This window comes from Neopsephotus bourkii, unplaced genomic scaffold, assembly GCF_033783945.1.
Source record: "Neopsephotus bourkii isolate Nb327-2 ecotype Australia unplaced genomic scaffold, CSIRO-AGI_Nbou_v1 NB_234, whole genome shotgun sequence".
NCBI classification, from domain to species: Eukaryota; Metazoa; Chordata; class Aves; order Psittaciformes; family Psittacidae; genus Neopsephotus; species Neopsephotus bourkii.
This window is the reverse complement of record NW_026900744.1, coordinates 7,944,210-7,964,768: the sequence shown is the minus strand read 5'-3', so window position 1 is coordinate 7,964,768 and position 20,559 is coordinate 7,944,210. Positions and strand designations below refer to the sequence as shown.

At 40.3% G+C, this 20,559-nt stretch overlaps 1 protein-coding gene across 9 annotated transcripts in view; it reads left to right on the top strand.

Moving 5' to 3' along the window:
* USP33 (ubiquitin specific peptidase 33) overlaps positions 1-5,405 on the top strand; it is a 46,134-nt gene extending 40,729 nt beyond the window's left edge. For 8 of the 9 annotated variants that reach the window (XM_061345127.1, XM_061345123.1, XM_061345126.1 and 5 more), the window contains 3 exons: positions 776-878; positions 1,629-1,697; positions 4,177-5,405. In XM_061345127.1, the coding sequence (XP_061201111.1) occupies positions 776-878; positions 1,629-1,697; positions 4,177-4,334 (330 nt within the window). In that variant the 3' untranslated portion in view covers positions 4,335-5,405. The remainder of the gene's footprint in view (positions 1-775; positions 879-1,628; positions 1,698-4,176) is intronic. The other variant, XR_009724175.1, reaches the window with a different exon arrangement.
* Positions 5,406-20,559: the final 15,154 nt, after the last annotated feature.

The following is a 20,559-nucleotide window of genomic DNA, read 5'->3' as shown; positions in this document are numbered from 1 at the left end:
ATTTTAATTAGGATTAATGTTAATTTAGGCTTTTAATAAAATCCTAAAGTTGTAATTTTAAAAAATACACCTTTTTTTTTTTTTTTACAATGATAGAATGAAATTTAGTTAAATACAACTGAGACTTAGGTATTGTTTGGGAATTTATCATTTCGCTTACATCGCTGTGTAACAGAAACTCAGAAAACCAGGATGTGATTTTGGGACTTTTTTTTTTTTTTTTGTTTCCCCCATGCTTTTTAAACTGAAGCAAAGAAAAGTCCCAGTGCGTGTGTTCACTGTGCCTTGCATGAAATCGTACCGGCACCTGGTCAGTGTATTAAGGAAAAAATAAGCATAGATAAAGACATAGGTCATTATACAAAGAACCTTCCATAAAATTATGGAGAAAATCTCTCAAAACACTGTTTTAATTTAAAAGAAATAAGTTGGCTGCTTTCTTCTGTTACTTTAAAGTTCAGCCTCCACTGTAATTATCCAGTAGTGTTTAATGGGGATAAGCACTCATGCTTAGCTTAAAAACTGCCGTTTTCAGGAAAAAATAAATAAACTCTTAATTAAAGACCAAATAATCTTCTAATACGAGGGCTACCACTACATCAAAATCTCACCTCGAGAATTCACTATTTACTGTTCTGATGGTCAGTAGTTCTTTAAAATGTTCTGTAGCAATGTAGCATTTTGCTGTTAATAATTACAGTGGTTAAAATAATTCAGTAGTTTAAAGGGGAAGAGGAGGGAAAGGCAGAAAAACATAGACTCTTTCTCATTTCAGCTTAATAGAGCATTCCAGGAAGAAGAATCTCCATCAACATTTTACTGCATCAGTATGCACTGGTTCAGAGAATGGGAAGGATTTGTAAAGGGTAAAGACAGTGGTAAGTTGTGCTCCATTTCAACATATGGGTAATCCTTTATTTTTTTGTTGTTATGTAGTGGTACTGTTGAAATAAATTGGTTTTGCTTTCCTAGAAGGCTGTAGGAAGAACAGATAGAGAAGGCAGTGAAAGCTCTTAAACATCTAAGACAATAGTTGTATAGGTTACAAATATATCCATGAACCAAATTACAGAATATAGTCAAATGATACATAAGAATGGATAACAAGGTAGTTGTGAAAGGAATGTTGCTTGTTTAGAAGGGTTTGGCTGTTAGCACAGCAGGAAAATTGGATGTAAGTACAAGGAGGGGTGGATTTTGGTGTCCAAACTGATAGGTAATACCGTAGCTTCTGGATGTGACCTCGCTCACAACCTAAACTCATAGATAACTGAATAATTACTATAATAAATTATTTTTTAGCCTAATTTAAGTGCCTCAAAACTTCTGAAACAGAAACACTGATAAAATGTTCCACAGTCTTGTCTAACTGTTCTGGGAAAACTTTGCTAGGGGTAAGAATTAGGATTAATTTGTGTTTTACATTGCTTAAGACTTAGTAAAGTGAATGCTTTGGAAAACTTGTTCTTAATTAAAATTCTGATTCACTTTTAACAACTTGGAACATACTGTTAAGCAGTATAAGAACAAATAGTAAACAAACAAGCTTTTTCCATTTGAAAATAGAGCCTCCAACCTGCCATTTGTTTTCAGCTCTCCCAATTTTAATCATCTTTGTGTCACACTAGATCCTCCTGGTCCTATTGATAATGCTAAGATTGCAGTAACAAAATGTGGAAATGCTGTCCTAAAACAAGGTAGGTATCCAATATTGCTGCAGCTCTGGGCTCTTTGTGATATATTTGCTGAAATTTGGAAAATTTATGATAAATTCTTTCTTTAACTGTTATTGTAAAATGGCAATTCCTAGTGAATCTGTACTGTACTCATTTTGGGGGGATCAGCTTATTCTTTAAATAGATAATATATATAATAAACTAATCCAAATGCAGATGAGATTGTAAAAGAAGGTGCAGAGTAACTACAGAATGGCAAAAGCATGCTTTGGCTTTGTATAGCTTGGCCTGATTTGGGTTCTCTTAATGTAAATTGTGAGATTCTTGGCTTTTAGACTGTCATATATCAGTATGTAGTTATTTGAATCTTAACATAATTTGAATTGAGAGCTACTTCTCGCACAGTGGGAAATGAACCTCAGTAAGATGCTGTTGCTCATTTTCCTGCAAGTTGTTTTCCACTATATATTGCAAAAACTTCTCTAGCGTGCAAAGATACAGATTTGTTATTTTCTTGCAGTCAGATGCTTAATAGCATTTATTTAAAATTCATAGGTACAGAGAAATTCTAATATGGCCTGCTTTATGAAGACGTAGACTTTCTGTGAATATTTAAATTTATTGTAGCTCAGCTTAAAATAAATAATTGCTTTATTAAGATTAACATATATTTAACTGGATTTTTTTTTCCCCCAATTTAATGCCTCTGCATACATTGGACCTACCCTTGGCAGTTCACTGGAGGCCACTAGGCCCTGCATAAACCTCACCATTCTAAAATGTCAAGAGCTTATTTAACAGGGTTCTTGCACCTGATGAGTTTTGCAGTACATTTTAATGATTTAAGTGCTAATGTAGAATTCAAATACAAGGTATAAAACATATGCCTGACATATTAAAAAAAATAATTTTAGAATTAATAATAGCATATTAGGCAGTTGTTGACTTACCTTCAGCTACATTGATTCAAATTAGAACTTGGGTAGAAATTAAGGCATATAGGCTGAGGAAAATTTCTCTCTTAAGTCATGAGAAATAAGGTGGGTGCATCACTGAATACCGTATAGTATTACTTCTGTGATCCAGTGGTCCTGTCCCAGTGCATTATTTCAGTTAAACCTGATGTTTAGAAGACCTGGAATGTGGATAATCTACTCCTGTGTCTGCAGAGATGGGAACTGTTTTTTGAGAACCTGAACATAAATGAGTAAAACTGAGGCATAATGTCGTGAGTACTGGTATAGGATTTGCATCATGACTTTCAGATAAAGTGTTGCATAGCTGAGTTCATGTAGGTAATCAGATGTGCAGCTCTTTGTACCCTTAACAAGATAGATTAATCGTATCTGATTAATGATATTGGGGGGGAAACTTGCTCCAGTGCAGGTTTTTAATTTCTTGCTTAAAGAAGAGGGAATTTATTTTGCTAGAATAGAAGTTTGGCCTCTCTGCCTAGGTTACTGTGAAGAAATCACTTCAGCTGTGTAACTGTCTCAGACCGGATTTGTGTGTGAAAACCAAAAGGGGCGACATGCTGATGCTCCCTTGCCTTTTGCCACTATAAAATGTTCCAGGAAATTAGAAATGATGGTTGGATGCTGACTTGAGACAGGAGAGAGACCTCCAGCCAGAGGAATGGAATCATGAGCAAATACTGTTTTAAAGACTTGGTTTTAAATTGAAAGAAGGTGGATTTAGTTAGGTATTTGGAAGAAATTCTTCCATGTGAGGGTGGTGAGGCACTGGCACAGGTTGTCCAGAGAAGCTGTGGATGGCCTATCCATGAGAGTGTTTAAGGACAGATTAGACAGGGCTTTGGGCTACCTGGTCTATTGGAAGGTGTCCCTGCCCATGGCAAGGGGCTGGAACTAGGTGATCTTTAAGGACCTTTCCAAACCAAGCTATTCTATGATTCTCTGGTTCAATGACTTTAAACAGTGAATGAAAAGACATCAGGCTGACCCATCAGTGCTATATACAAGGACCATTAGTAGGGTTGGTAATGTCCTAGTAGTGGTTTCTGTCAGGGGTTCTGGTAATCTCACTGTGGTTCTTGCACATTTATTCTTTACCATCAATATTATTTTATTTGATAAAACAAGAAGCTTGAGTCATTGTACTTTACTGTGTAATTGGTGGGAGTGCATGTTCTTATATTAATATGAATTGCTGTTTCCTGTGTACCAATACCACTTGCCAGCTTGACTGCATAGAACCTTCATGGGCTTTATGCTTGAGTTATGTTAAAAACTGGATAATTTAGAGCCAGGTAGTTGTAAGACTCAAAGTACAAAAACAACACAAAATATGTCATTGGTTTTTGCAATTGGTGCAAAATAAAGCACAAATTCAACTTAGGGTTTTAAATTTGAATCTGGTGGGTGGTTTGTTTGTTTGTTGGTGGGTTGGTTTTGTTTTTGTTTTTGTTTTTTGTATCTCTTATGGACTTCAATGAAATAATTATTCTAAATAGTAATCAAAATTGTTTAAATGTTTTCAGGTGCAGATTCTGGACAAATATCTGAAGAAACATGGAATTTCCTTCAGTCAATCTATGGTGGAGGTCCAGAGATTATTCTCAGACCACTTGTTCCTCCAGTAGAACCTGATATCTTGCAAACAGAGGAGAAGATTGAATTAGAAACTCGTGGTCTGTAGCTACTGAGACAAAGATCAACTTGTAAGGAATCCAGCTTCCTTGCAAAATGCCCAAAATACATTCCCAAAAATTTTATTCTCTTGTATCTGTTGGAGGCACAGCTCACTGGGCATTACATTAACTACAGAATAGTAAGTTGAAATATGTATTACAGTTTGTTTAAATAAGAGGCTGTTTCTCTGTTTTGGAAGGCATGTGGTTTGTACATTTTGGAGTGTTCGGTCAATGGAAAAAAAATTGTAATTTCAGAACTTTTTGGTATAAGTCAAAGTCCTGTAATATCCCTACACTCAAAAAACAGGGACAAATCCTAGATATGTTCAATAACCCTTTTCATTTCTGATTGGCTACTGATACCTACAAACTTTTTCCTGTCTTCATTGTACAGTCTTGACAAACGTAAGTTTATGGGAAGTGTATTTTAAATTGATTGCAACCAATGATAAAGAAAAAGGATGTTAATCTCCTAAATGCTCAGGAAAAAAAATCTTACTTATTTTGCACTGTTAAGTATATGAAATAAGTAGTGTATAATATCCAAATACTTACTGTATTTGAATACAAACATTAGTGTAGATTGAATATTGTTTTAGTCAGCTAATGTCATAACTTATTACCTACTAAATTTTACATCTTATTATAGTCTTCTGTAACTCTTATGAATCTGGCTAGCATCTTTAATAGTATATGTGACAAAAAGATGTAGTGTTCTCTAGGGTAACGTTTGAGAGCATGAAGTGCGAAATGTAAAAAGACTATGGACATGAGTGATATAAATTTCAGAAATTAAATTGTCTGGTCTCTTGAATTACATTCATAAACAGTTCCATTTGAAGGCTTTTATTGTATTGTTAAAATTTTTCCTTGGCATGATGACCTATAATGTCAGAAGCTGGATAAAATGTACATATTGCAAAACTTAATGGAATGATTCATAATGGAATGCGGAATGGCACTTGTTCTTGTTTTTGCCTGATATTGTTACCAAACAAGCAGCATTATTCAAGGCTGGATCAATAAAAAAAGAAAAAAAAAAAAAAAAACAAAATAAATGAAACTGTGGAAGAGGAGGAGGGGAAGCTTCCTTAGATGTTTTTCATTTATTACAGCAATATAGAAAATGTTGAAGTAATGCTGTGGTACTACTCCCACACCCATATAACTATTTCTTGGCCCCTTTATGTGTGATGTCAGTTCTAACTCCAAAGTAAGAAAATGCTGACACAACATTCTTCTGGATAATTTTCTATCTAGTAGGAAACCAGATTTGTTTTGAACTTTGTCAAGCACTTAAACCCATTCTGGTTAAAAAGCCACCTACAAAAGTTCTAGAGAAAGCGTCCTCTAATGTGCACTGTACTGAGGAGTTGGTTCTGTCTGAATGTATATCCCAGTATTTTCCTCAGTCTACCTGAGAAGAACTAGAGCTAAGAATACAGCAGTGCAAATAAGAGGGGTAAGTGGACAGCAGTATGAAGCCAATCATTATATGGCTGGAACATAGGGAAAACATTTTTCAATTTTAAACTATTGCGAGTAACTCTTGGCCAACCAGTTAAGTTTCTGAATTTTTATGTAAGTGTTCTTTACATTCCATGGGAGGTCACAGGGCATTGCAGCTGAGAAGCCTTTCATGTACATAGGTATAAATGTCTGACAATGCATTTGGACAATTTTATATTAGTAGATACTTGAAATTTAATACCAAATTACCCCTGTATGTAAGATAAACTCATCAGTTACTACTGCAGGCTTGTCTTACCGACTAAGGTGAAGGTGACTTGCCTTCTCATCAGTCAATAGTAACTTGCCAATGTTGGCCTGTGGAAGGCTATTCTAACTGTAATAAATTTTTTGGGTCTTTTTTTTGGTATTAGGGTGACTAAACTAAACCTGGGTTTGTACGGTCTGATTTTAACTCTGTGTTGTTTGGGGATTTTTGCTTTGGTGTTCGGGGGGGGGGGGTTTGTTGTGTTTTTTTGTTTGTTTGGGGGTTTTTTGTTTGTTTTGGGTTTGGGGGGGTGGGTTTTTTTTGTTTGAGGTGGTTTTGATTTTTTGCTGAGGTTTCATATCATTAAGCAACTCTTAAGGTTCTCTAACACATTAAATCTAAGTAACAGTGAATAGGTCTGCATGCTTTAGGAATAATTTTTCTTACATGCTATTCTTAATTGGAAACTTGGGAAATACTTTATTGGTTAAAGCACTGCATGGTGATCAGGTTTACCGATTTATTGAATGTTTTTATTAATAATCTGGATGGTGGAACAGACTGCCCCTGTAAAACTTGCCAGAGAAAAATGGATTGGATGTTAGAGAGATCAGTTTGTCAAGGCAATGAAGCAGTTCTGTGCTAAGCATTCTGGATATTATAGCAGATCAGACTGAGTTAAGATCCAGTGATAACCAAAACAAAACCTGTTCTGTGTGATAGTAACAAAAGCATCAGATGTGAGGCACAGGAGGTAATTATTCTGCTCTACTTGGTGCTGGGTTTGGTGTGAGATCTCATCTGTACAGTTCCCAATTTTGGATGCTATATGATGATAAGTACATGTTGAGGTTATTTCAGTGAGAGAGAGTAACAAGAGTCAGTGTTGAAAACAAAAGTTGTTGTCTCGCTTAAAAGAACAGTGAAGGTGCAAGACCACCAGTGTGGACGTAATTGCTGGATAATAGTGAACCATTTTTCCTAGAGGAGTAGGGATATTTGCCCCAGCTTTAGCATTGGTGACCTGTGCTGGGTTTACGCAGCCTATTCGAAATGTAGAAATCTTCTAGCAGTTTTGTCCATCTTTTCCTCTGGGTGTTTGGGAGTCCATAGTCAGGCAGAATCTCAAACTGTGAAGCACACAGATCCGTTTGTGAAATGCCTCTGTCACAGTGGTAAAAGGCACTTTTCATACTACAGTTGGTTGTCTTGCGTTAAAAAAAGCCCAACAAAACAACAAAAAAACCCTGAGTTTGCCTAAGCTAAATAGACTATTCCAAAGGGATGACTGTCTTGCTTTTAGTCCTTTGAGAGCTCTACAAGGGTTTTTATGCCACAGAAATGGAACTAGCCTTTTAAATTAAGACAGTGTGGGAGAACTCCAGATGGATGCTTGTGTATGCTGGAGGGAAGGTAACAATTTAGAGAATAGGTAAAGGAGAGGCCTTTGAAGAGCTGTCTGACTCGCAGCAGAGAAAGAACACGTCTCGGGAAGAGGCTGTGGAAATTAATTTTTTCCATAAGCCTTTCACCAGACTATTTAGATTCTTTGTTCATTTGTTTCCAGTTGAGGAAACACAGCAATGTGTTAGGGTGCCAGGGAAGCTGTCATTTCAGAAGGAAAAAATCTAGTAGAGTCCTTGTTTTAGGCCTGGGAATCTCAGTTTGAGCTGTTAGAAGCCTGCTGTTCAGTCTGGTAACTTTTAATTCTCTCTTCTGGAGAAAACTGGGGGGGGTGGGATATGGGGAACTTAGGAGCTCAAAGCCTTATTTTCTCAAACTTCTTGAAGTGTTTATGCAAGTAGTATAGCTAATTGTTCATCTGAACCCCCCCAAATCAAGGATAGGGCTTCAGACACTGATGTAGCTGAGCAGTGTAATTGAAGGGAAAAATATCAGTGGAAAAGCTATTGAATTCCTCATTAGTAAAATAAGGTGTTTAGTGGTGAGAGCTAAGTAGTCCATCTGCTTTAGAAAGCAAATAAAATTATCTGCTTGTTAGCTGTAAAATTATCCTGTGTTAAAGTTCTACTGACTTAAAGGCCTTTCCTTTAAGTCTGACTCTTCCTTTCGTCTGACTGGAACACTAGGAAATGAAGGAAGCTGTGGAGACAATTCTGTGCTGCAAATTTATTGTTTAACTTGGGTAGTCCAGAAAGCTGTTTCTGCAAGTATAATTTCAATTAGTTCTGTGACTAGGGATAGATATCTGTATATACATAGAGGGAAATGCATATAATCCATATCTCTAATCTCTTAACTGAACTGTGGCTGGAGGCACTACAGTAATTTTTTTTGGCTCTATGTTGGAATAGTGATCTTAAGTAGATATATCTGATAAAGTCTGGGGTTTGTTTTCAGCTAGATAAATGATACTCAGCTGGGTGCTGTAATGGGTGTCAGCCTTCCCATTGGTAATGGTGTGAAAGTTAGAAACTTTATACACTGTTAAAAAGCTATATCAAGAGAAGATGAAAAAGCTCATTTTATTAATAATCAGAGAAACTCAGAACCATTTTCATAACTCTGCTTATGTTGTTTGAACGACATTGTCATTTTCAGCTCTTGAGCTTCCTGAATCCTTAAAACCATGTTTTAAGGTATCCTCTAATATCCTGTTTGACAAAAGCTGCTGTCGGGTAAGCTGTCAGTGATGAGGCACCACAGATCTGCCAAATCTGAATTCAAGGGAGGACAGCCACACCCGTTGTTGCTACACATCCCTGCCAGTGGGAAAGAGGTCTTGCATTTGAATTTTACTGCTCTGTCCAGATACGGTACCATGACTTGCAAACCTACTACCTGGAAGCTAATTTATTTAGGGCTTTTTATTAACCTGTTTCTTCTCACTGGTGATACCATATTTGACGTGAAAGTTCTAGTCTGCTTAGCTTTGCTTGGGAATCATAGTCACGTAGGAATACTTGCTGTTCTATCAAGACCAGCTATATTGATAAGAATTAACTTCTGGCCAAGCTATACAAGTAGTTCCTTACTACATAACTCATTACTCTGGAGGCTAGATGATAAGGTACTCTTAGAAATCTGTCCTTCCAACAGAGTGCAACACTTGGTGACATCTGGAAGAATTTATATTTAGAGCCTTTTGTAAATTTGTATAGTCTCATATTTTGGTAAAGAGAGCCTCAGAGCATGGTAATTTCATGTAAGTATGTGTTGAGTTAGCAGTATGTACCACTGACAGTGGGATACCAGCAGAAAATACTAGAAGTCTGTTTGGCTATAAAATACATAATGTGGATGAAGCAATTTTCATTTGTGGAGCAAAAGTTAAGCATGCCATCTTATAAATGTGGTGTAATCTGATGTGCTATGCTTGTCAGATTCAAAACTTATATAGTGATTGGGTTTTTTCTAACACAATATACCCTAGGTTTTCTTAAAAGGGCTAAAGCTAATGAGGTTTCTTTTCAAGTTATTATTGTAAGCATTTATGATGATACTGCTAACTTTGGGGTGTTTTTTTTTTTGATTGAGCCATTACCCTGTTATCATTTAAGTTCATTTGGAAAAGCAAACCTGAGATGTGGAAAATTTGCAGGGAAATTTACAGATTATCTGCTTAAAGGCCTCTTCGTATTTGCCATACAGCTATTTTATACTGAACTAAGAAAATTCTGTTCCATTTATCCCTTTTGAATTCTGCATATACATCTGGCTTAGTGCAGTCTAAGCAGTTTTCTCACTGAAAACCTTTCAGCTCTTCATTTTGCCCAGGAAATGAGTAAAACAACTAGGCTTTTTCATTCTTCCAAACAGATGGCTTTTCTGGCTTCCCTCTATACTTAAGCCATGCAGAGCTGACAGTTAGTAGCAGGAAGCAAAATAAGAGTTCTAGATTTCTGAAGTGTCACAAAGAAAGACATCACTTTCAGTGTTATTTCACAGTAATTATCTGGTTGAAAACAAACTTGGCTTATATTACCCTTCAGAATATTAGCAGAGAAGAAAATAGCCTTGTTCAGTAAAAAGTGTCGCTAATGGTGAAAAGTATAACTTGTTTTCTTGAATGTATTCTGTAATATATATATCTGTTTAAAACATGTCGGTTGTCTTAAGAATAGCTTCAGCCTAGCTTTCAGTCATTCAACAAGGTGACATGGCTGTTTCTCCATATAAAAAAGGTGTGAATACTGGCACGCAGTAAGATAAAGTCATCTCTTTATAATCCATTTAGTATCACATATGTTTGCTTACAATAGCAGAGTCCTGTTTTCTGGTATTATTTACTGTGCCACAAAACATGTTCTAAATGTTTGTCAGCCGAGACATCCAGCTAGAAAAAGGTCTACTTGTGAGAAACGTATTGCTTGATGTTTCTGATAGGTTTTATGGATTGTTAGTCATAGTACATGCCAAGTAACTTGATGACAAGTTTCTTTATAAAGGTCATAGATGGGTATATGCACGGACTTCAGAAAATGTAATAGAAACTTGATCACTCAAATAGGATGTTTATAACACGAATAAGCAAGAAATTTAATTTTCTGACTTGTTCAAGACTGAGTTGATTAGCTGAAAGGGTATAAAATACAAGGTCTCGTCATTGAAATGAGTAGACATGAGGAAATAGTTGGTGCTTGGCTTACTGGTTATATACCATTATGAAATGAACTGTCAGTGAAACAGTAAAGTTGGAGTAAAAGGAATACACTGGTTATTTATGCTGGTTTTATACAATGCTAGTGCATCTCGAATCACTTACTTTTTTTTTACTAGTCATTTCTTCAGCAGTGTGGGAGGTGTAAAAATAAAGCAGTCACCATCCACAAAGTGTTTTCATAATATAAATGAAGTTGAGCACATTTTATTTCTAGATATGTTTTTCCTTTCCTACTTGGATCTCACAAAGAACTTATTTATACATTAAGAGCTTTAGTAAGGTCCTGTTATGGAGTAACTTACCACATGAGAATGTAAAACTTGAAGCACTACTTTGAGAAAAATAGAGAACAAAGGAGAGTAAGAAAAAAGACCCAAACAACTTAGTTCAAAATAAATTGTCAGCTGTCAAAAATAGCAATTTTTGTCTCTTATCTCACAGGACAATGCCAAGACCTTTTAATTTTGGTTGTTCATAAGTATTTTCGCCCAGAAATGAATGTTTTTCTAGGTGACTGATTTTTGTTCTGTCCAGTGTGTTTTTTAATGTACATGCTAAAACAAGATGTCCTGGTAACCATGGTGATACATTGCTTCCCCCCCCCGCCCAGTGTCTGTTAAAATGCCAAACCCAAATGAACAGAGATGCAGCACTTGCTCATGCTGTGAATGCACATTTGTTTTCACCAATTCATACACCTTCTCTTTAGCACCAGAAGTAAGATTATGTTGAGATTTTTCTGCTTTTACACAAGAAATGCATTTATACATGCCAAAATGCTAATTGATTGGCATCTATTAATTTGGTTGAACAATATTTTCATTTAAATTTCTAGTCTGGTACTGAGGGGTTTATATTTAGACTGACTTCACAATTTAACTGTTAAAAAAAAACAAGAAATGAGACATTTATTTAGCTATGAACTGTTCTTTGATGTCCCATTCTCTGAATAATTTTTAGTAAGGGAAATGTTTTCTCTCCTACCTTATTTGTTTGTAGTAAAATTGTTTTCCAACCAAGCAGGGTAGTAGAGATAGCCTGTCTCTTAAACTAAATCAGTAGCAATCTCAACTTCATGTATGACCTTTACTTTGCCCATTCGAGTGCAGAGGCTAGTCTTCCTGGTCTCTTTCTGTAGCTAGAAAAAGATAACAGGTACTGTCTGGGTTTCTGTTCTGCATGCCTCCTCCAGAAGATGCTAGGTCTCCTGATGGCAGTCTTAAATCTGAAGCATGCCAACACTCCGCTCTGACTTTGAGCCCTGAACATGGATCTTTCCTTCTTAAGTGGTCAGTGGTGTGGGTGCCTGCTCCTGTGTGATGGCAGTTGGGTTTAAATAAAAATTGCATTTTTCACATCCTGTGTGAGACAGCCCTGATCACAACCTAGACTTGCCTTTTAAACAGTTTTCCTATTCAGAAAAATAAATGTGCCTAAAGGCCAGGCAGAAATGAGCCAGGTTCTTTTTCTTTTTTCAACTGCTAATTGTGTTTTTCTGGTTTACATTGCACATACTACATGCTGTTCATTTTGAGTAACAACAGAGCTCTTTATTGCGGTCTAGGACCTGAACGAATGTGCAAGGTGGTCAAAACAGTAATGGGGATACTCCATGACCTAACATCTTTGTGTAGGTTGTACACAGTTCAAAGTATTAGTGGAGAACCACTAATACCTTGGAGTGCACCATACAAGTAACAAAGGGAAGTTTCTAAAGGTGATAGGAAAGATAAAAGTGATTGGATAGGTGTTCATAACATCTCTAAGGGGTAAAACTCCTAGAGGAAGCTAACTAACTCTTAAAGTTAGTGCTGATGTGAACACTCCAGTAAGGTAGCTAGTAATATGGACTTTGGTTTTTCAGTAGCCCTAGGCAAAACCACCCATGCCCATACAGATCCAGCTCCCATTCTAATCCCATTTAGTCAAAATTTCCCTGTCCTCACATACATGAAATATTCCAGAATCTGGAAGTCCCTGGACTGTTTTCTTGAAATCTGAATCAAAGTAGACTAATGGCATGCTCAAAGTAACTGAAATACATAAATAGTTAAATACTTCAGACACCAATATTTCAGTTTTGAAATATAACACCTCACTTAAGCATTAAAAATGAAGTAGAATACATTCTGAAAAACAAGGAACTTCCCTACTGCTACACTTTTATGTTTAATGAGTTCCAATCTGGAATATTTTTTTAATAATGCACAACAGTCTAGCTATCATTTCATATCTACCTGACTTTGAAGCCTCTGCTGAAACTAGAAAAAGCCACTTAAATGGGAATTTGCCACATGCTAGGAGTGGTTAAGCACTGTATTGAATATAATCCAAGTAATTATTAAATTTACGTTTCAGATATACTTAACTGCAACTTTTTAGAGCAGTCTGGATTAGTTTGCTCCTACTTTAAATACACAGGTATAAAATGGAAACAAACACACTTAGTAAGTTATTAGTTTAACTGCTGCAATTGGCAACTTGCTTTTTTCAAGATGGACTATAACATCTTTCAGAGCTATGGTCCACTCTGCAGTAGTCTGTGTGGGTTGCAAGACTCTTAAATTGTCTAATGTATACCTCCTTTATCATTCTGTTTAATGGAGCTAAAAGTTTGATTTCCCTCCAACCTTGTCCCACCAAAAAAAAAGTTTCGTACAACCAGACATTCCAAGCTTCTGGCTGGAGTGGACTTATTTTGATCAGATATTAGATATTAAATTGCACACTTATGATTGTATCAAATTCACAACAATTGCATTTTTCAATAATGATTTTAGTATTTTTAAATCATTATATTTTACATGCCAACTTCCATAACTGCTGTAAAGTCTTTGTCCAAGTCATATTTGAAGTAGTGGAAATATTGTTAAAAACGTGTTTTGTTACTATATAATTGAATTGATAGTATTGTAAATTTTAATAAAAGCTGTGGCAAATAGCCTGTAAATCTGATGTAAACTGGCTACTAAAGCCACACCTTGGTGAGTCAGTATGGGATGTCTTCAGGCAGAATTTTTGGTTTTTTTTTCACATCTAAACACAAAACAAAATTGTTTATCTAAAGCATCTTGCCTCAGGTAACACCACTGAAAATGCTTTGCTGCTGATTATGATCTTAAGGGAACTCTAGCCTTTCTCATAGTTGCTATTTACATATGCAGCATGAAAGAAAACAAAAGAAGGAAAAGAAAAAAAATATTAGGGCTTTCCAGGCAGTAGAGAGGCAGAACTGAGCAGCAAAACAGAAGACCTGTAACAGAATACTACGTGATTCTGTATTAAGGATACATGTTTAAGCAAAAAATGGTCTTAACTTTATCTTTTAGCTCGATAAAATCTTCCCTTTTATAATCTTATTTTCTGTAGGTAGCTGTTGTTGGAATTTTCTTCTCAAGAATACAAATGCTTTTCCCTTTTTTTCTATCAGAAATATGTAAATACAAGATCCAAAGCACCACTAACAAAATACCTACAATTATTGAGATGGTAATTAGTGCAGAGAGTTTCGAGTGTTGTACTGAGCCAACTTGCATCCAGTCCAGAATGGTTTATTAGGTTTGGAAGTTTGACCCTATTGAACCTAATCTGGCTTGAGGAAAATTCTCTTTGCTCCTGTCAGGCCTTATTGTGCCACCACTTGAGTAATTCCTCACAACCAGCTTGTCCAATAAAGCTTGCCCTGAGTCAGAACACATGAGCCTGAGCTGAACTCTGGAGATGAATTCAGCTATAATCTTCCTTGTCCTGCATGCCCTTTTCTTGAGCCACTGTGGATCTAGAGCTGTAGCCAAGAACATAAGCCCTGTTTTAATTGCAGTGTTGGGTAGCAAGCAGTAATAGCTTGCTAATGCTGTTCTTGGGGCATGGTGTAAAGATACCAGAGTAGCTGTCACAGAACTAACCTAGATTGTCTTTAGGATTAACATCTCAATTGTGCTGAGTTGTAAAGAGTGAACTGTGTTAATCATTGGTCAGAAAAGCAAAACAACAAAACACATTTAATAATAGGAGAAGCAACTGGGCGATTATGGATTGAGATAGGCAGAAACAGGATGCTGCCAGTGAAAGCATAAGCCATCTAACAGCTTCATCAAGCTGGATTTCATGGTTTTGGGCAGTTCTCTATGCACAAACATGAGCTGAGGTTTCAGTGAGGTGGAGGGATGTAAAGCATCTCAGCTCCTGATTTTGTAGAAAATACTGACTTGGGGGAGGGGAACTGGTGTAGTGTTTTTTAGCGTGTCCCATTGTAACATGCTAAAAAGCTGTCATTAAGACTAATTTTCCTTGATCAGAATAGTGGGTAGTTTGGGGTTTGTTTTGCTACCAGCAGTGATGAGGCCAGAGAAACTATTAGTGCCCTATGAGTAATACTCAAGGCTACCCACAGTAAATACAACTATCTGTTACAAGATAGGTGCTATAGCACAGGGGGAGCTGCAGCTATGAGATTTAGGAATGTGATTTGGGTAGAGTGTAAGGAGTAAGGAAGACTGATTCCAGTGAAAATATACTGGAGAACGCAATGTGGTGCTGCTAGGAAGAAGCATATTCATTTATACTTAGGAATTATTTAAAAGCTGCTATCATACTATGAAGAAGGGGCTGCAGCATAGCATGAGTGGATGAAAAAGAGATTTTGAACTGTGGGGACAAAAGAGTGGATGTAGAGCCCCAGCCGGCTTAAAGCTGTTTTCTCCAGGTTTAAATGTAAATTCTCTTGGGTGGAGGTTGTAGTAAACCTTCTTGATCTCAGACCTTACTACACATGGACTACTTTTTTTACTTCCTTCTTTGCATAGTGTTAATGCTCCCCTGCAAGGTTAGCTGAGCTAAACTGCCCTGAAGATACACAATGGCTGGATTCAATCCAGGGAAAAGCAGGGGGCACCTAGAGGTAGGGCAAGGGCCCCGTGAGTATCCCTTTCATTAGCAGGAGCCATTACCTGAAACACCACACCATTAACAACAGTTGTTCTTTGTTATCATCCCATAACTACACATTATTGCTTCTGAGGCAAGATGGCAGTACATAATATCTAAGCTCTCCTCAGTGAATTCAAGGCAAATCCTGGTGCAGGGTGTGGTTAGACAATATAGTTCCACGGGTTTAATACTGTTGCCAAAAGGTTACTGCTGCCAAAAGAGGATTGTCCTGTTCCTCCCCTCTCCTGGCAAAGCTCCCTCACCTCCATCTCACTCTCTTTTGGGTCTCCACAATGAGCCAAATGCAGCTTATTTTCTAGCTGAGAAGTAACACACCAGGAACAAGAACCGTTTATTGGTGGTTTCAGAAGTCTGACTGGTTTTTACTGTGTGTGTAGGTGAGTGGGCACAAGGACTGTGGGGTAGGAAAGATTTGGGGAAAGAGTGCTGGCTTCTGTCAGGAGGCCATCGGGTTAGGTCAGCTGTGTTGCTCAACTGCACCTTTAAACAGCCTTGGGAATTTGGAAATAAACCTAAAAATGTAAGAAACCAATTGCTTTTGCACTGAAGCAGCCAAGAACCCTTGGTTTTACTGTGAAAGCACTATCACTTGTCTGAAATGCAGTGGTATCTTCAGCCACTGCAGCTGTTCAGCTAAATTAATGTATTTCTAAATGGATTGCGATTCCCAACATTTTAGTGCTTACAGGTGCTCCTGCAAAAAACATCATTCCTCATTCAGATCCAGGCACACTTGACAGGAGGACTGACTGCATGAGAACAGTGGCACAGATTCAAGAACAAAAATTTCCTTCCCCCTCTTGTGGGATTTCAGTTGTTTTGACTCTGAGATAGCAGGAGAAAACGTCCAAGTCAGCAAGATGCAGGGAAGAGAAATGCTTGGGAAAGTGGAAAAACTACTGAGGTTTTCCTGCAGACTCTGGCATTGCAGAGTGTCTGTATGACCAGACTTCCAATTTGGGCAATTAGGACTTTATTAAATCTGCTTTTTTTATAAAGGTATCAATCGGTTGAATTACCATACAGTCAGTAACTACTTTTAGACGCAGTTGAGAATATTCCTTGGTACTTGGTCTTCATCGTGTTACAAAAAAACTGTTTTACCCTAGGATTTTCTAGCGATTTGGCAAGTTGTTAATTGCTCTGAGTGGAAATCTCCTTGAATTTCACAAGCATTTAACAGAAAACTTTAGTCTTTTGTGTTTCTTGGCTACGCGAAGCTCTTCAAAATGCATTATAACTGGTGTATCAGTGTATGAGGAACAAAACGAGAGGTTAACCAGGGTAAGATACACAGCCGTTCCTCTCTGCAGTGCAGAGGTAACTATCTGCTAGAGCAGGCTGGGTGTGTTAACTCATGTTAATCACATTCCTATTAGCAGAGAACCAGGTGGCACCAAAATAACACATTTGAAAGCCCGACGAGTTAATTTTTAGTCAGTCTGGAGGGCCGGAGTACCAACGGACCCTGTGCCTGAGGCGCTGCTCGGAGCGAGTCAGGAGAGCGCTGGAGTTTGTCCAGGAGCCCAACACCGCTTTGGTGGCACAAACACGTCCATGGAGGCAGGCGCGGGGGCTGTAAAAGCAGAAACAGCTCCGCAGGAACTGGGAAGCAGCGCTCCCAGTCAGCAGGACGCTGCCCCAGAGCCGTGCTCCCCATTCCCCTCCACCGCAGCAAACCTGCAAGTCACTCACTGCTGGCCGGCGCGGCTTGGCGCCAGAGCAGCGCCCCGGAGGGGGCGGCAGGGGGACGGCCGTGGCGCTGCCCAGCACGGCGGGAGCACGCACCGCCGCCAGGGCTGCGCCGCTCTCCGCCTCAGCCGCCCGCGAAGGGCCCCATCCCTAAGGGCAACCCGCCAGACACCTGCCCCCGCCGCACGGGGGCACGTCCCGCCCCGCAGTAGGCCCTCCCCTCGGGGCACGCCCGGCCCCCGCCCGAGGGGAGCGGGCCACCTCCCCGGCCGTTGGCCGCGGTCGCGGGCAGGCCGGGCCGAGCGCCTCCGCCCTCTGCCAGCAGGCGGAGCTGCAGGGAGCGGGTCCCCGCCGCAGCGGCTAGAGGGGGAGGGGAAGGAAGCGGAAGGAGCCGCCGCCGCGCTGAGGGGAGCAGGCGCTGTGCGGAGCCGCCGCCGCCGCCGCCGCTGCTGCCTGGTGCGGGCGGCACGGAGGGAACGAACCGCACACGGGGCCGCGCGGGCCGGCCGCGCCGAGGAGCGGGCGCCAGGTGAGGGCTCGGGCCCGGCCCCGGGGAAAAGGGGGGACCCGGATGGTGCCGAGTTCGGAACCCGCGAGGGGAGGGGGCAGGAGAAGGAGGGAACGAGAGGGGGGAAAGCCCCCACGTGACCAGCGCGTGCGGGGAGGAGGTGGCAGCTAGCGCGCCCTGTTCGAATCAGCTGGCCAGCAGCAGCGCCTCGCGCGCGTGCGCGACGGCTCCGCCCCCTCCCCCGGCGTTACGTGTGCGTCCGTGCGCGCGCCCGGCCCGGCGGGGCCGGGGACACGTGCGCGGCGCCGCGGCCGCCATATTGGGTCTGAGCTGCGTGCCGTTGGCGCGCGCGCGCGCGGGGCCGGGCCGGGTCGCGGGGCTGGGGAGGGGAGGGTTGTTGGGGAGGAGTGCGAGGGGGAAGGGAAATCTCGCGAGGTCACGCGGCCCCTGCGGGAGCGGGCCGGCTGCGGGATGGCGGCGCAGCGCTGGGCGTGCTGGGTAATGGTAACGGGGGCCCGGGGGGCGGGGATCCTGGGACCAGCCTCCTCCCCGCCGGCGTGCCCCGGGCCACACGGGGAGCGGGGCGGGGTTGGGCGCCCCGGGGAAGCGCGACTGGCTCCGCTCTGCTCCCTCCTCCCACCCGCCCCGGCCCTGCCCCGCCTCACCTCAGATCACCTCGCGCCTGCCCCCCGCAGTGCCCGCGCCGCATTCCCTCCCGACCCCTCCGGCTTATGCTCTCCACAGGAGCGCAGGCTGGGCCATGTCCCGTTGCTCGCTCCGTGCTCCCCCGCTGCCTTAGCTCTCGCGTCCGGGGCCCGCCACCCCCGGTGGTGCCAGGCAGAGCCCCCTCGTGTGCCCCTTGATTGTCCCTCGCTGTCCTGCCTTAGCTTTCCCTTCAGGACAGGGGGCCCAGCTTCCCCGCGCTGACTTGGCTGTGCTCTTGCAGACTTGACTGACTGCTCAGTGCTCTCGCAGCTTCCACTCCGTGTTAACATCCAGAGGTGCCTGGGCCATACCCTTGTCCCCCGCAAGCACTTTATGGTGTTTCGGCTGTCTCGGCTTGCTTTTCACACCGGCCCTGTGCTGTTGCTTCTCTGCCCATTCAGGTTCCTGCCGTTGAACCCAAGCTTCTCCTGCCCTGCAGAATGCTGATATTTAAGGATACAGGGTTCCAAAAAGAGAGATATTTAACATCCCAAGTCTGATCTCTCTTGAGACTGTATGTCCCATTATATCCCAGATTTTTAAAATGCATTTCTCTTCTGTACTTGGAAAAATAATTCTAGTAGTATCCCAGTGTCCCAGCTCAGCAATATCCCCTTTGTCTCCTAGTCCTGATCTCTCTTAAGGGAGAGCATGTGGTTCTTCTTCTTTCTTATGATGTCTTGTTTACCATCCCTGATTATTCAGGAGCGCTGGCAGTTTTTGTGGTCTTGGAGTGTAACTCTGCATTTTACTAATCTGGTTTTAGGCTGCCACATAACTAGTACAGAATTTCTGTAAAAGAGTGTGTTATTTAGGCTTTGAAGTCCCGAGATTTATTTTGGAAGCATGTTCACAGTTATTATTAAACAATTGTAGTAGCTCTTCGTGGTTGTACATATATTTGCATGTTTTCCATTAATATTTTAATTATTCCTGTACTATTAACACAGTGATCATTTACTGAGACTTTTAAGGTGAAGCTCTGAGTGTACTCTATTTCATATTAAATACTAACTTGGGCAACCTCTTGAGCATATGTTTTTTGGGTGTATTTCTAACCTATGGTTAGATATTATGCTTCTGCCCCTCCTAGCTGCTACAAGGGATGGTGATACAGCAGGAGCTGCTAGGTTTGGGGTTAGCAAAATCTTGTTGTTTTCATAAGCAAGAATAAATTTACAGGAAATAAGTTGACAAATTACTGTTGCTGTTTGCTTTCAAGTATCTTTTAATCTTACTGTACTTGCAATTAATAATATTAGTATTTGCTTAATCAGAATTGGAAAAGAGTTTGGAGTGGAAAATGTAGTTCTTTTGAAGTAAAGAGTATGTGGTAAAATATCAGGTAAAATTTTCACCCAATTGAACTCACTCATGAAACTCCCATTGCTTTAGAAGGGGTTATCAGTTCGTAATCCACTTTATCCTGTGACTTCTAGCAAGTCGTTCAGAACCTGAATAACTTTGGTTGCAGGCTTTCTCCAGCATTGCTATGCTTATTACATAAGAACATTGTATGTCTTGAACTTACAGTAAGTTCGGGTTTTTCTGTGAAGGAGCGTTACAGGTACAACTCTGTGTCAGTGAGGAGCACCAATTATGACCTAAAATTGAAATACTGTTGATAATTTATGTGTCTTAATTATTTAGTCCAGTATAGGTAGTTGTTGCAATTCTCAGTTGTACCGCTATTAACTGAGATGATTTTCCTTTTGCGTTGCATACTCCATGTGTATAATTACTAAAAGATAAGCTGTATTAAATAGCTTAGTTACTAAGCTATTTATTCATGAAGTTCCATCATATATTTTGTCTCATAATTTTTAACATTTCTGGAAAAAGAGAAATGGCAAATTGGATTTTTGAGCTCAGTGTTATTACAGATGTAATGTCAAAAATATCTAGCTCTCTATTTCACAGAATTTGGGAATGTATCCTAGTATGGGCTTCTGTTTCACAGCTGAACAGCATGTGGTTGCTCTGATATTTATCAGTTTTTAACATACTTACACAGTGAGATTCCAGTCTGCTCTT